This window comes from Dendropsophus ebraccatus, chromosome 2, assembly GCF_027789765.1.
Source record: "Dendropsophus ebraccatus isolate aDenEbr1 chromosome 2, aDenEbr1.pat, whole genome shotgun sequence".
NCBI classification, from domain to species: Eukaryota; Metazoa; Chordata; class Amphibia; order Anura; family Hylidae; genus Dendropsophus; species Dendropsophus ebraccatus.
In genome coordinates this window covers 204,308,549-204,323,935 of record NC_091455.1, presented here as the reverse complement: position 1 = coordinate 204,323,935, position 15,387 = coordinate 204,308,549, and the positions used below count along the sequence as shown (strand labels likewise).

The window sequence follows — 15,387 nt, the reverse complement described above, 5'->3', positions numbered from 1 at the left end:
GAACGCAATAGCGAAGAAATAGCGAAGAAAAAAACTATCGTAAATACGATCATAAGTAACGATTATCGTTCCATGGAAATGAGTGAACGTTTTCAGGTCTTTCGCAATAACGGTTGTTTGAGATCGTTAATCGTTAACGATTATGCGAACGATAATCGTCCGGTGGAATAGGGCCCTGATGCATCTATATGGATGTGCAGCCAGGCATCATGGCCCTAACACGTATAAACTTGTGCCCATTTCACCCAGTATCACATCCTTGTTTACATAGACCCCTGTAGTTGCAGTACAGCACATTGCCCTGCAGATGGCACTCTCACTACACCTTCCCACCTCACACATCTGCAGGGCCTGATGACTTTTGCCATTACATTGTATTTGTGGTAATTGGTAAACATTATAAAAAAAAAAAAAGGCGATTGCAGCATTAAACGTCTTCATGTAAACAACCAGGGATTGTGATAATGCAGAGAGATGGAGCGAGACCACCTGTGTCATGTATGGGGGTCCAGATGACAGCACCTGAAGGGATACACAGGGGAGATCACCCGCCATCTCCTGAGTGTTCACTATACAGCTGCTGGGGGCTATGGGGGGCATCTGTGACATGTCAGCACTATAGAAATCATAATCAGTATACAGAATAATATTATACACCCTCCCTCCCAATCACACACTGGGCTCAGGTTATACTACATTACCTCCAATAAGACGCTAGACTCTACATAGATGAGAAAGGACCTGTTCATCCAACTGTTACACTCTTATTCCTCTACACAACCCATAGGGGGCACTATACCATTCTAGTTATACAATAATTATTAGACCCCCATCTAGTAGCACCATGGACATCCTTTAGTCTTAGTCTTAAGAACTGCAGCAAAGAGTCACAGATCCCATTAGGCTATGAAATGAATTTGCACGAATATTGGCCCATGCAGACGGGAATTAGGAAATACTCCTAGTAATGTTGCTGGTGCCAATCTATGACTTTACTACCCTTGTGGATGGTGCAATGTCCTGACTGTCTTCACCTGCCATAGGGGAAACAGCTGCCATCACATAGGAATTAACTTTATCCATCTGACCATTTGTATTCCAATGTAGCATTTATTAGACGTTACTGTAGTTCTTTATTACTATTGCTCTAGGTATCACTGACTTATGCTCTGCATTTTTTATTTATTTATTTTTTTATCCAATACATTGAATGTATGTCTGCAATGTTACCTGGTGCCACTAGATGTCGCTGTGCATCCGAGTATATAAGAGCAGCGAAACAGGAAGTGAGGCAGTGTGTGGCTGAGGCCACATGAGGACCACATGTATTACCCTGTGTTCCTCCATTCATTGCTGGAGTAAAGTTATGTTTAACCTGCCTGGTAGTGCCACCCTTCACATACCACAGAGAAGCTGCTCCACCATTTGGCTTTACACAAGGGTTTAGCTTACAGTATTAAGCTAACGGGACTTGGAGAACATGTAGCAGTCGGGGTATGATGGGGGTTGTAGTTTGAAGCAGGTTGGTGAAAATTGCTCTAGGTTGTTTAGTAACAGAGCTGGATAGTTCTAGACTCAATTCTCTTTCGCTCCAGCTCCTCAGAGATACAGCTACATACACTGCAGAGAGGTAGAGGAGACCATGAGCCTCCTGCCTCAGTGATGCCCCTTCTGTCACTGTAGATAGCAACACTTTATCTTGTCAGGGCGGGTAGTATCCCTGGCTGACCCCACCATGGATTACTCTGGCAGTAATAGACCATAGAGCTGTCGGAGACTCCTTGTCGTCCCATCGCAGGCTCTTAGCCGCTGTATCTTCTCTGATGCAGATAATAATATTGTGCAATTCATGAATAATGAAATAATCTCCGCAGTCGTCTCCCCCGAGTTCAGGAGTTCAGAGAGATGAGATTTTTACATTGAGTTTTCTTGTATGTGATTTTCCATTGGAAATGGTGGGGGTCTGTCTGTCTGATGGGAGTCTGTCTGCTGCTGTACAGCAGGGTCAGGGAATCATACGCTGAGAGTTCGGGTTTATATAACAGGTTCGCTCAACACTACTTGTGAAGAACCCAGCTAGACAATACATTGTAGACACCTATAAAGCATTCTTATAAAGGATAATATCTGCAGCAAGTCCTCCTACTAGGTAACGTGTATGTTGTGGTGGATTCACCGTTGACAATCCATGGTGTTATATTACGCCATATGGGAATCCACCTCTGGGGCCTATATTATACTGATGGCCATTTCACTGGGCCCCTACATTTTTCAGGGCCCGGATGCAACCCCTATACATTCAGTAGTTGTGCTCTGTCCTTTAATAACATCTAGTATATATATGTATATATATATATATATATATATATATATATATATATATATATATACTGTATATATATATATATATATATATATATATATACTGTATATATATATATATATATATATATATATACTGTATATATATATATATATATATATAACCTGAACGATCCTTCATTGTGAGCCCCCTGCTCATACCCATCGCTATCTGACCACCTATACCCATGGACATGTATCTGATCTTCTCTGCAGTTTGTGATTAATGACAAGGCCAACTACAAACTGGTGGTGGAGTCAATGAAGGTGATCGGATTCAGCCAGGACGAGGTGGATTCTGTATACAAGATTCTGGCTTCCATTTTACACCTGGTAAGGACAGCTCTGGCAGATAGCCATTCATCCAACACTTTTTGGGTAAAGTTGAGGTATGCTGTATCTTCTATAGGGTAACATGTGTTTCGCAATGGACGGAGACAAAGTCATTCTTGAGGATGAGGACTTGGTCAGTCACATCGCTCATCTGACAAGCTGCGATCCCGATGCCGTGAAAAAGACTCTTCTCTATAGGACGGTAGCCGCTGGAGGGGGCGAGATCATTGAAAAGGGGCACAGCGTCAAAGAGGCCGTGTATGCCACCGAAGCCTGTGCCAAGGTAAGGACTGAGGGTCGTAGTATCAGGACTGAAGGTTTCAAGTTTTGTGCTTTTATTTTCAACTAACTCAGGGGGTAAAGTGGTCTTCAGGGTGACGCCTGGGTCTTACTAAATGTAAAACCTCTGAACCCAGCACATCTTGACCACCTGTGGAAACGAGCCACGTGTTAACTGTGTAGTTTTGTACTTTTTGCCCACAATGCATCACCCCATACGCACTAACGTGGTCTCTGCTCCTCCCAGGCTTTCTACGAGAGGTTGTTTTGCTGGATTGTCAGTCGTATAAACAGCGTAATAGAAGTGAAGAACTATGACATTCGGGTTCACGGAAAGAACACAGTTATTGGGGTTCTGGATATCTATGGCTTCGAGATCTTTGATAATAACAGGTGAGCCAGTAAAGACAACTGCTTTACATTCAGTGAAGTATCTATGTTCAGTGGAGTATCTACATTCCGGCCAGGTTCACACTATGTATGACACTGGTCATTCTGTGACACATAACGGCCGGTGTCAGTGAAGTTTATTCTGGTCGGTACTGCAGTATCGGCCGGGATAAACTTTAATTCTATTAAATTGGGATGTGGGCGCATCCGTGTGCATCCCAATTCACCATTGGCCACTCTCTATTGCGTTACCTGTCAGGCTTGTGCTGCCACTATTTAATGAATTACGGCGCACAAAACTTACATTTCAGTTTTTTACTGTGGCTGTAGCAATCCCAGCCGGAGTGTATACTATAGGGGAGATTTATCAAACATGGTGTAAAGTGAAACTGGCTCAGTTGCCCCTAGCAACCAATCAGATTCCACTTTTCATTCCTCACAGACTCTTTGGAAAATGAAAGGTGGAATCTGATTGGTTGCTACAGGCAACTGAACCAGTTTCACCATGTTTGATAAATCTCCCCCTATGTGTATTCACTGTGGCAGGGATCCCATTGATTTTCAATTCAATGTATTTTTGTATTAATCATGGCCACAACTGCAGTGATTAATACACAAAATACGTTGTGTGAACATAGCCTCAGGGTGTATTTATATGCAGGGGTGCGTTACATTCAGGGGTGTATCTACACATAGTGGTGTATCCACATTTAGTGGTGTATCTACCTTCATATTTGTATTCACATTCAGAGGTGTCTATGACCTCCTAGGCCCAATGCGTCTATACCTATAATTAATAGTCATAAATTACAAAAAAGTATCAGTATACAAGTAACAAATATCACTATACCATTAGTGACTAATATTCCCAGTGATACCACCATACAGGGGACAAATAATACCAACATACCAGCACCAAATATAACCATCACATGACATATCAATCAATTTATAAAGACTATTAAACCTCCACCCATACATTGTGCATATAGTGATAGATACAAGCTCTACACAGTACAGGTGCTTACAGTTACAGTACAGTTACAGTTTATCGTCTTCTCTATCTGGCCCAGACCGCCATGATGACTTCTTCCGGCCACTACTGGAATGTGTAGAACTTTTCTGGACAAACATGTTTGGCTCTTCAGTATTCCAGCACCTTCCCCGCGTCTATAATATTCACCATCAATTGCGACCAAATTGTATTATTGTCCCCGCTAGGTTTAGCGCCCCCACTCAGGAGTTAGGTCCCCCATAATAATATCACCCACCTAAATTAGAGAATGAAAAACAATGAGTCCAGAAGGTGTTCCCTTCTCTTGTCTGGGGAATAATAAGGGATGAAGGACAAAAGAAAGGAGGAATCCCAAGATGAGAGAACAAGAATAGACAGATTTCAGATGGAGAAGAGCAAATCGGGAATGGAAGAAGATAAGAAGAGAACAAAAAGACTAAAGAGGAGGGGTCCAGGAATAGAAGAATCTTATCTGCAAAATAAAGGGTGAAGGGGCAGGAGAAAGACTAGAGAATGGTCGACTCAGGAAAATGATAGATGAAAGCCTTGTCGATAGACTGATGTCAGAAGACCATAATAGGACCATGAATAGACTAATCTATGGGGAGAGTGAAGAGCAGAGGGCTGAGAGTACAATGGTCTAAGTGGGAGAGCGAAGGCCGAAGGATCTAGGAGTAGCCTGATCTCAACAACACGTGTATAGAGTGAATCATCGGCCGTCTCTTCTCCTCACAGCGAGGTTCCTGCTGGAGATAAATGGATCGTAGGCAGAAAGAGCAGATAATTGTGTTTATTTCTGTGCACGTGTTCTCTATGTCCCCGTGCCGGCATCTCACATGTCACATACCATGTCTACACCGAACGCCATTCACCTGACCAAGAAAAGAGGGAGAACAGATCTATGAGGGAGCCGGCAAGCAATGGGGGTAACAAAACACATAACAAGCAAAATATAAGGCGTATAAGAGACCTATAGAGGGAAGAACCACTCTGCCATGGCAACACAACGGTATCCGTCTAATACGATTCAAAGAGCAAAGAGATGACAGATGCTAACATCAGTGGTAAAATAAATAATCATAGCGTAAATGGTAACAAAACAATGTCATGTGTAAGTATATAACTGCTATTATACTGCTCCCATATACAAGACTATAACTTCTTGTACAAAAATATAACTACTATAATACTGCTCCTATATGCAAGAATATAACTACTATAATACTGCTCCTATATACAAGAATATAACTACTATAATACTGCTCCTATATACAAGAATATAACTACTATAATACTGTCCCTATATACAAGAATATAACTACTATAATACTTCTCCTATATACAAGAATATAACTACTATAATACTGTTCCTGTATACAAGATTATAACTACTATAATACTGCCCCTATATACAAGGATATAACTACTATAATACTGCTCCTATACACAAGAATATAACTACTATAATACTGCTCCTATATACAAGAATATAACTACTATAATACTGCTCCTATATACAAGAATATAACTATTATAATACTGCTCCTATATACAAGAATATAACTACTATAATACTGCTCCTATATACAAGAATATAACTACTATAATACTGCCCCCTATATACAAGAATATAACTACTATAATACTGCCCCTATATAAAAGAATATAACTACTATAATACTGCTCCCTATATACAAGACTATAACTACTATAATACTGCCCCTATATACAAGACTATAACTACTATAATACTGCTCCTATATATACAAGAATATAACTACTATAATAATGCTCCTATATATACAAGAATATAACTACTATAATACTGCTCCTATATATACAAGAATATAACTACTATAATAATGCTCCTATATACAGGAATATAACTACTATAATACCGCTCCTATATACAGGAATATAACTACTATAATACTGCTCCTATATACAAGAATATAACTACTATCAGACTGCCCCCTATGTACAAGAATATAACTACTATAATACCGCTCCTATATACAGGAATATAACTACTATAATACTGCTCCTATATACAAGAATATAACTACTATAATACTGCCCCTATATACAAGAATATAACTACTATAATGCTGCTCCCTATATACAAGAATATAACTACTATAATACTGCCCCTATATACAAGAATATAACTACTATAATACTGCCCCTATATACAAGAATATAACTACTATAACTACTGGGGGGCCCTTTAGGGTCTGGTCCTGTGACAATGGGGTTGCAGGGCCATTCCTGGCCCCCCTTCTTTGCTTGCGCACGCTTTGCGGGGATTGTGGTCGCTGACCGACACAGTGATGTTTTTTGGTTAGGGACTCATGTGTATCAGAAGACCTGCATGTGGTACATGAGGCAATATGGTTTGGCCAAATTATATACTAACTTCTGATGTTGGTTTTAAATGTAGCTGAATAAGCTTTCGTTTCAGCCATGGGTGCGATGTGCAGCCATTTCTGTCTTTTTGGCTTGTGCATATAACTACTATAATACTGCCCCCTATATACAAGAATATACATACTATAAAACTGCTCCTATGGACAATTCTCAGGCTCCTTGTGTTTGTATCTTCCAGCTTTGAGCAGTTCTGTATAAATTACTGTAATGAGAAGCTGCAGCAGTTGTTTATTGAGCTGATCCTGAGGCAGGAGCAGGATGAGTACCAGAGAGAGGGCATCGAGTGGCAGCATGTAAGTAGATATTTATATTCTTATCATTTCTGTGTATTTATCAGTACTGAACATATACAGAAATTTTTTCTTTTACAGTAATTGATTCCTCCTGAAACCCAGGTAGGGGGAGAAGTTAGCTACTTCCTGTCTATGCAGCTACACTTCCTAGAATTACTTGTTTTTCAGCTTGTGTCCCTGTTGGTTATAAATAAATGGTGGAGGAGACTTTCTGTGACCTTGTGACAGTATATACCGCCCAGCTAGAGTCACTATGGCTGACAATGGTCGATATCAGACGCTACCTCCTGTGCCAAAAACTCAAGTTTGTGACAGAAAGTCAAAAAATTGTTATGGAGGATGAGAGAACAAAGACTGCACTGCACTAAAGGAAGAGACTGCACACAGTGACTGCACAGAAGTAAGAGACTGCACACGCTGATGGCAGAGGAGGAGGAGGAGAAGAGACTGCACACAGTGACTGCACAGAAGGAAGAGACTTCACATCCTGATGGCAGAGGAGGAGGAGGAGGAGAAGAGACTGCACAGAAGGAAGAGACTTCACATCCTGATGGCAGAGGAGGAAGAGAAGAGACTGCACATAGTGATGGCAGAGAAGAAAGAGAAGAGACTGTGCACTGTGACTAGTCAGAAGCAAAAACTACAGACTACAATTGCAAAGGAGAGCAGGAAGACACTGCACACAGTGACTGTTCAGGAGGAAGAGACTGCATACAGTGACTGCTCAGGAGGAAGAGACTGCACAGGAAAAAGAGACTGCACACAGTGAGTGATCAGGAGGAAGAGACTGCACACAGTGAGTGCTCAGGAGGAAGAGACTGCACACAGTGAGTGCTCAGGAGGAAGAGACTGCACACAGAGAGTGCTCAGGAGGAAGAGACTGCACACAGTGAGTGCTCAGGAGGAAGAGACTGCACACAGTGAGTGCTCAGGAGGAAGAGACTGCACACAGTGAGTGCTCAGGAGGAAGAGACTGCACACAGTGAGTGCTCAGGAGGAAGAGACTGCACACAGTGACTGCTCAGGAGGAAGAGACTGCACACAGTGAGTGCTCAGGAGGAAGAGACTGCACACAGTGAGTGCTCAGGAGGAAGAGACTGCACACAGTGAGTGCTCAGGAGGAAGAGACTGCACACAGTGAGTGCTCAGGAGGAAGAGACTGCACACAGTGAGTGCTCAGGAGGAAGAGACTGCACACAGTGACTGCTCAGGAGGAAGAGACTGCACACAATGACTGCTGTAATATTGGTTTCTTGGACTACACTGGGGGGCACTATGTGGCTGTTTGCCCTGGTGTTCTGGCACTTGACCTGTTATGGGGCCTGGAAGGTGTACGGTGGAAATCCCTATAGTTGTTGTTATTATATGTTTCTCTTTTCTGGCAGATTGAATATTTTAATAATCAGATTATTGTGGATCTGGTGGAGCAGTCACATAAAGGGATCATCTCCATACTGGACGAGGCCTGTCTGACTGTAGGAGATGTCACAGACACCATCTTTCTGGAGTCCATGAACAACAAACTGGGCAGGCACCCCCATTACACCAGCAGGAAGGTGAGGCTAGGTGGGGCCCCCGGGGTATAGAAGGTGATGCCATATCTGCTGACTTGTATGAAGGGATAAGAGGGAGATACTACAACAATGGCGTACAAGATAATAATTAACCCTGTTAGGTTATGATGTATAGTGATGATGATAATAATGTGTAGTGATGATAAGGATGATGTGTAGTGGTGATGATGATGTGTAGTGATGCTGTGAAGTGATGATGATCATGTGTAGTGATGATTAAGAGGATGATGATGATAATGCTGTGTAGTGGTAGTGGTTGATGATCATGTGTAGGGATGTAACATGTTCATGATTTATCTTTGTAGCTTTCCCCAACAGATAAGTCGATGGCGTTTAACAGAGACTTCCGGATAAAGCACTACGCTGGGGTTGTGACGTGAGTGCCACCATAATGCTGCCATTTTCCTACTGTACTTATAACACATGCCAGCTGATGGCGCCATAACAATCATCACCAATGTATAATAATACTCCTTATAATGACTTGTACGTCACACAATGCAGTGCTATGTCCTTATATTCCCAGGTATTCAGTGGAAGGATTCCTGGACAAGAACAAGGACACCTTGTTCCAGGATTTCAAGCGCTTAATGTACAACAGGTGAGACATTCAGGCAGGGCCGTTTTAATACTTTGGTGGGCCCAGTGCACAACCCTCAAGAGTGGGCCCCCCCCTTCCCTTTCGGCACATTGTATAATGTACTGAATTTTCCCCCACACTGTATCAAGAGCCCCAATACATACAGTAGTTATCTTATAACACTATTTCCACCATACAGTGATTACATATTACATAAAAACTGCACTAAACAAAACAGAAAGATATCACCAATGATATCATTACATAATACCGCCCTAACACTACAACCCTATAACAGAGTGCAATTACATCCAGTGACTCACCGGGGGCGTCTTCTCCGATCAGAGTCTGTCACCTTTTCTTTTTCTCTCCATCCAGCCTGGGCCACCTTGAAGTCTTCTCCTGGCTGTGAATCTTCTCTCCAGAATCTGCCAGACAAATATTTAAGGCTCCAACACATACAGTAGTTAGGTCCCTTGTACCCCTATACAGTAGTTACACCCCTCTGTACCCCTACATAGTTACACCCCTCTGTGCCTCCATAGTTTTAAGGTGTCCCTGTAGTATATAGACCCTCATGTGCTCCTCCAGTTATATACAGCCCTCCTGTGCGCTCCCCCATTAGTATATAGCCCCCCTGTGCACTGTCCCCAGTAGTATATAGCCCCCCTGTGCTCTCCCACAATAGTATATAGCCCCCCTGTGCTCTCGCCCAATAGTATATAGCCCCCCTGTGCTCTCCCACAATAGTATATAGCCCCCATGTGCTCTCCCCCCAATAGTATATAGCCCCCCTGTGCTCTCCCCAATAGTATATAGCCCCCTGTGCTCTCCCCAATAGTGTATAGCCCCCCTGTGCTCTCCCCAATATATAGCCCCCCTGTGCTCTCCCCCATAGTATATAGACCCCTGTGCTCCCAAATAGTATATAGCCCCCCTGTGCGCTCTCCCATTAGTATATAGCCCTCCTGTACTCTCCAATAGTATATAGCCCCCCCGTGCTCTCCCACAATAGTATATAGCTCCCCTGTGCTCTCTCCCCAATAGTATATAGCCCCCCTGTGCTCTCCCCCCAATATTATATAGCCCCCCTGTGCTCTCCCCCCAATAGTATATAGCCCCCCTGTGCTCTCCCCAATAGTATATAGCCCCCCTGTGCTCTCCCCAATATATAGACCTCCTGTGCTCTCCCCCATAGTATATAGCCCCCTGTGCTCCCCAATAGTATATAGCCCCCCTGTGCTCTCCCCAATATATAGCCCCCCTGTGCTCTCCCCCATAGTATATAGACCCCTGTGCTCCCCAATAGTATATAGCCCCCCTGTGCTCTCCCCAATATATAGCCCCCCTGTGCTCTCCCCCATAGTATATAGACCCCTGTGCTCCCCAATAGTATATAGCCCCCCTGTGCGCTCTCCCATTAGTATACAGCCCTCCTATGCTCTCCAATAGTATATAGCCCCCCGTGCTCTCCCACAATACTATATAGCTCCCCTGTGCTCTCTCCCCAATAGTATATAGCCCCCCTGTGCTCTCCCCCCAATATTATATAGCCCCCCTGTGCTCTCCCCCAATAGTATATAGCCCCCTGTGCTCTCCCCAATAGTATATAGCCCCCCTGTGCTCTCCCCAATATATAGACCTCGTGTGCTCTCCCCCATAGTATATAGCCCCCTGTGCTCCCCAATAATATATAGCCCCCTGTGCTCCCCAATAGTATATAGACCCCTGTGCTCCCCAATAGTATATAGCTCCCATGTGCTCCCCAATAGTATATAGACCCCTGTGCTCCCCAATAGTATATAGCTCCCCTGTGCTCCCCCATAGTATATAGCTCCCCTGTGCTCCCCAATAGTATATAGCTCCCCTATGCTACCCAATAGTATATAGCTCCCCTGTGCTCCCCAATAGTATATAGCTCCCCTGTGCTCCCCAATAGTATATAGCCCCCTGTGCTCCCAATAGTATATAGCCCCCTGTGCTCCCCCATAGTATATAGCTCCCCTGTACTCCCCCATAGTATATAGCCCCCTGTGCTCCCCCATAGTATATAGCTCCCCTGTGCTCCCCCATAGTATATAGCTCCCCTGTGCTCCCCCATAGTATATAGCCCCCTGTGCTTCCCCATAGTATATAGCCCCCTGTGCTCCCCCATAGTATATAGCCCCCTGTACGCTAGAGGGAGAGTGCGGCCTCTTGTGACCGCAGGAAGTGCGGCCACAAGAGGGACTGACAGGGAGGGAGCCAATGGCTCTCTCTCTGTCAGTATCGCTGCCGCTGAAGCGCCTCAGCGGCAGCAGGCGGGCGGGGGCAGCGGCGGACGGGGGGGCCCTGCAGGGGGCGCCATGGAGGGGTAAGTAGATAACCCATCCATGGCGCTCCCCCCTGACAGGCTGGTGGCCGCAGCCCTGTGCGACCGCACTGGTTGCACATAGCAATGGCCGGCCTGCTCGGGGGGGCCCCTTTAACCAGTGGGCCCGGTGCACGTGCACCATGTGCCCTCTGGTTAAAGCGGCCCTGCATTCAGGACATATGACAAATCTTCCTGTCACACATAATACTTCCGTTTACTAACCTTTGTTGTTAGCACATCCTCTACCCCTCTCCGGCAGCCATGCTCAGTACTACCTATATACATATAGCACATCACCTCCCCCAGCAGCAATGCTCAGTACTACCTATATACATATAGCACATCACCTCCCCCGGCAGCAATGCTCAGTACTACCTATATACATATAGCACATCACCTCCCCCAGCAGCCATGCTCAGTACTACATATATATAGCACATCCCCCCTGGCAGCCATGCTCAGTATTACCTATATACATACAGCGCATCACCTCCCCCCGCAGCCATGCTCAGTATTACCTATATACATATAGCACATCACCTCCCACAGTAGCCATGCTCAGTACTACCTATATACATATAGCACATCACCTTCCCTGGCATCCATGCTTAGTACTACCTATATACATATAGCACCCCCCCCCCCCCCCCCCCCCCGCAATGCTCAGTAATACCTATATACATATAGAACATCCACCCCCTCACACATCTCTATATACAGACTTCTCCATGTTCTGTGCTATTTTCAGATCGGCCCCATTATTCCACTTTAACGTCACTCATCTTCTGGTAATTGCAGCGTGACTCAGGGCTCAGCGGCTCCCAAACCCTCACATTCCGGTGACAGAAAAGGGTTAATAAGGCCCCAGAGTCTGTATAAGAGGGTCCCTTATACCGTGTCATAGAGGGCTCAGTGCATCAATGTGGACATGTGACATATGGTATCTGTATTGTTCAGGACAGGACAGGTCCTCCAGAGAGAGAGACGCTCTGTAGTTGTTCTCCACTACACTGGACAATGCCCGGATCAGGAGATCCCTGTGAGGTCCCGGGTAAAGAACAGGAGATCAGGTTCAGCAATAAAACAACAGTGCATGAGGGGATGTAATTCTCTGGTGGTAAATGTGATGTATGGTGCAAGCCCAAAACTGTTGTGGTGTCAGCGCTTCGCCGCAAAGGGCTCTGCTCTGCCAATGACACCTCACTTATCCTTATCTTCTTAGTTTGTCTGGTCTCCTCTGTTCTCCTGGACTTCTCTGTGTCCCTGGTCTCCTCTGTGCCCCTGGAGTCTCTTGTTCCCCTGGTCTCTTCTGTGCACCTGGTCTCCTCTGTGCCCCTGGTCTCCTCTGTGCCCCTGGTCTCCTCTGTGCCCCTGGACTCTTCTGTGCCTCTGGAGTCTCCTGTTCCCCTGGTCTCCTCTGTGCCCCTGGACTCTTCTGTTCCCCTTGTCTCCTCTGTGCCCCTTGTTTCCTCTGTGCCCCTGGTCTCTTCTGTGCCCCTGGTCTCTTCTGTGCCCCTGGTCTCCTCTGTGCCCCTTGTCTCCTCTGTGCCCCTGGTTTTCTCTGTGCCCCTGGTCTCCTCTGTTCCCCAGGGCTCTTCTGTGCCCCTGGACTCTTCTGTGCCAGCTGGACAGCTGGAGGAATATATTTGAGGCTTTCAGGGTTTTAGGGGTTACCTACAGTTTCTGATGTTCTCCCTGCACTTCATCATTTGTCCATAAGAGGGCAACCTATTGGGGTCACTATATTGTATTCCAATAGAAGCGTCATCGCTGATCTGTGTGTCTACAGATCCATGCAGTGCTATATCCAGTCTCCTGGTTCTTGTATCATGTTCACACTCTGCAGATTTGTATACATGTCTGTGATAATCTGTGGCGGCCGCTGTGCGAGGATCTGGTCCCCATCAGGACAGGCCTGGCACAACGCCCGTGTCTTGCGTTCTGCCAGAGTTACATTAAATAACAATCATCGGCTGAGACAATTGTGATTTCTATAGTATGAGCTGCAGTGGCCGGGAACAAGGGGGTGAGACAGTGACACCTAGGGACAGCAGTGGGCATTACAGGTTTGACCACTGGTGGGGAGATCATAATAGAAGCCAACACTGGAATAAATGCAGATATCCCATAGACCAGAAATGATGTGATACAGACCCGGATAAAATATTCTGCCGTATTATTGGCCGTTCTGGATAGATCCTTCCTTTCTAGTGAACCAGTGGAAGAGTCATACAATCCCTGTTGATCCAATGAAAGTAGTGTACAGAGGAAGCAGATAGGCTCTGGTGTCCAGAGGATGGTGAGAGAGGGAAGGGGTAGATTATAATCCCTGTTATACAGTGGGTAGAGGGGAGCAGTAGATTATAATCCCTGGTGTACAGTGGGTAGAGGAGGGCAGAAGGTTATAATCCCTGGTGTACAGTGGGTAGAGGATGGCAGTAGATTATAATCCCTGGTGTATAGTGGTAGACAAGGGCAGTAAATTATAATCCCTGGTGTACAGTGGGTTGAGGGAGCAGTAGTTTATAATCCCTGGTGTACAGTGGTAGAGGAGGGCAGAAGGTTATAATCCCTGGTGTACAGTGGGTAGCGGGAGCAGTACTTTATAACCCCTGGTGTACAGTGGGTAGAGGAGGGCAGTAGTTTATAATCCCTGGGGTACAGTGGGTAGAGGAGGGCAGTAGTTTATAATCCCTGGTGTACAGTGGTAGAGGAGGGCAGTAGTTTATAATCCCTGGTGTACAGTGGTAGAGGAGGGCAGTAGTTTATAATCCCTGGTGTACAATGGGTTGAGGGAGCAGTAGTTTATAATCCCTGGTGTACAGTGGTAGAGGAGGGCAGAAGGTTATAATCCCTGGTGTACAGTGGGTAGCGGGAGCAGTACTTTATAACCCCTGGTGTACAGTGGGTAGAGGAGGGCAGTAGTTTATAATCCCTGGGGTACAGTGGGTAGAGGAGGGCAGTAGTTTATAATCCCTGGTGTACAGTGGTAGAGGAGGGCAGTAGTTTATAATCCCTGGTGTACAGTGGGTAGAGGAGGGCAGTAGTTTATAATCCCTGGTGTACAGTGGGTAGAGGAGGGCAGTAGTTTATAATCCCTGGTGTACAGTGGGTAGAGGAGGGCAGTAGTTTATAATCCCTGGTGTACAGTGGTAGAGGAGGGCAGTAGTTTATAATCCCTGGTGTACAGTGGGTAGAGGAGGGTAGTAGTTTATAATCCCTGTTATACAGTGGGTAGAGGAGGGCAGTAGTTTATAATCCCTGGTGTACAGTGGGTAGAGGAGGGCAGTAGTTTATAATCCCTGGTGTACAGTGGTAGAGGAGGGCAGTAGTTTATAATCCCTGGTGTACAGTGGGTAGAGGAGGGCAGTAGTTTATAATCCCTGGTTTACAGTGGGTAGAGGAGGGCAGTAGTTTATAATCCCTGGTTTACAGTGGTAGAGGAGGGCAGTAGATTATAATCCATGGTGTACAGTGGTAGAGGAGGGCAGTAGTTTATAATCCCTGGTGTACAGTGGTAGAGGAGGGCAGTAGATTATAATCCCTGGTGTACAGTGGTAGAGGAGGGCAGTATATTATAATCCCTGGTGTACAGTCGTAGAGTAGGGCAGTAGTTTATAATCCCTGGTGTACAGTGGGTAGAGGAGGGCAGTAGGTTATAATCCCTGGAGTACAGTGGTAGAGGAGAGCGGTAGATTTTAATCCCTGGTGTACAGTGGGTAGAGGGAGCAGTAGGTTATAATCCCTGGTGTACAGTAGGTAGAGGAGGGCAGCAGGTTATA

General features: G+C 45.2%; 1 protein-coding gene across 6 annotated transcripts in view; it reads left to right on the top strand.

The window, feature by feature from the left end:
- LOC138783896 (unconventional myosin-Ig-like) overlaps positions 1–15,387 on the top strand; it is a 91,142-nt gene that overhangs the window by 13,237 nt on the left and 62,518 nt on the right. For 5 of the 6 annotated variants that reach the window (XR_011361769.1, XR_011361768.1, XM_069959202.1 and 2 more), the window contains 7 exons: positions 2,578–2,694; positions 2,771–2,977; positions 3,221–3,366; positions 6,984–7,098; positions 8,484–8,654; positions 8,978–9,048; positions 9,199–9,273. Coding sequence is in view for 4 of the 6 variants with exons in the window: in XM_069959202.1 (XP_069815303.1) it covers positions 2,578–2,694; positions 2,771–2,977; positions 3,221–3,366; positions 6,984–7,098; positions 8,484–8,654; positions 8,978–9,048; positions 9,199–9,273 (902 nt within the window). In the remaining 2 variants the exon portion in view is untranslated. Of the gene's footprint in view, positions 1–2,577; positions 2,695–2,770; positions 2,978–3,220; positions 3,367–6,983; positions 7,099–8,483; positions 8,655–8,977; positions 9,049–9,198; positions 9,274–15,387 lie in introns of those variants that run through there. The other variant, XM_069959205.1, reaches the window with a different exon arrangement.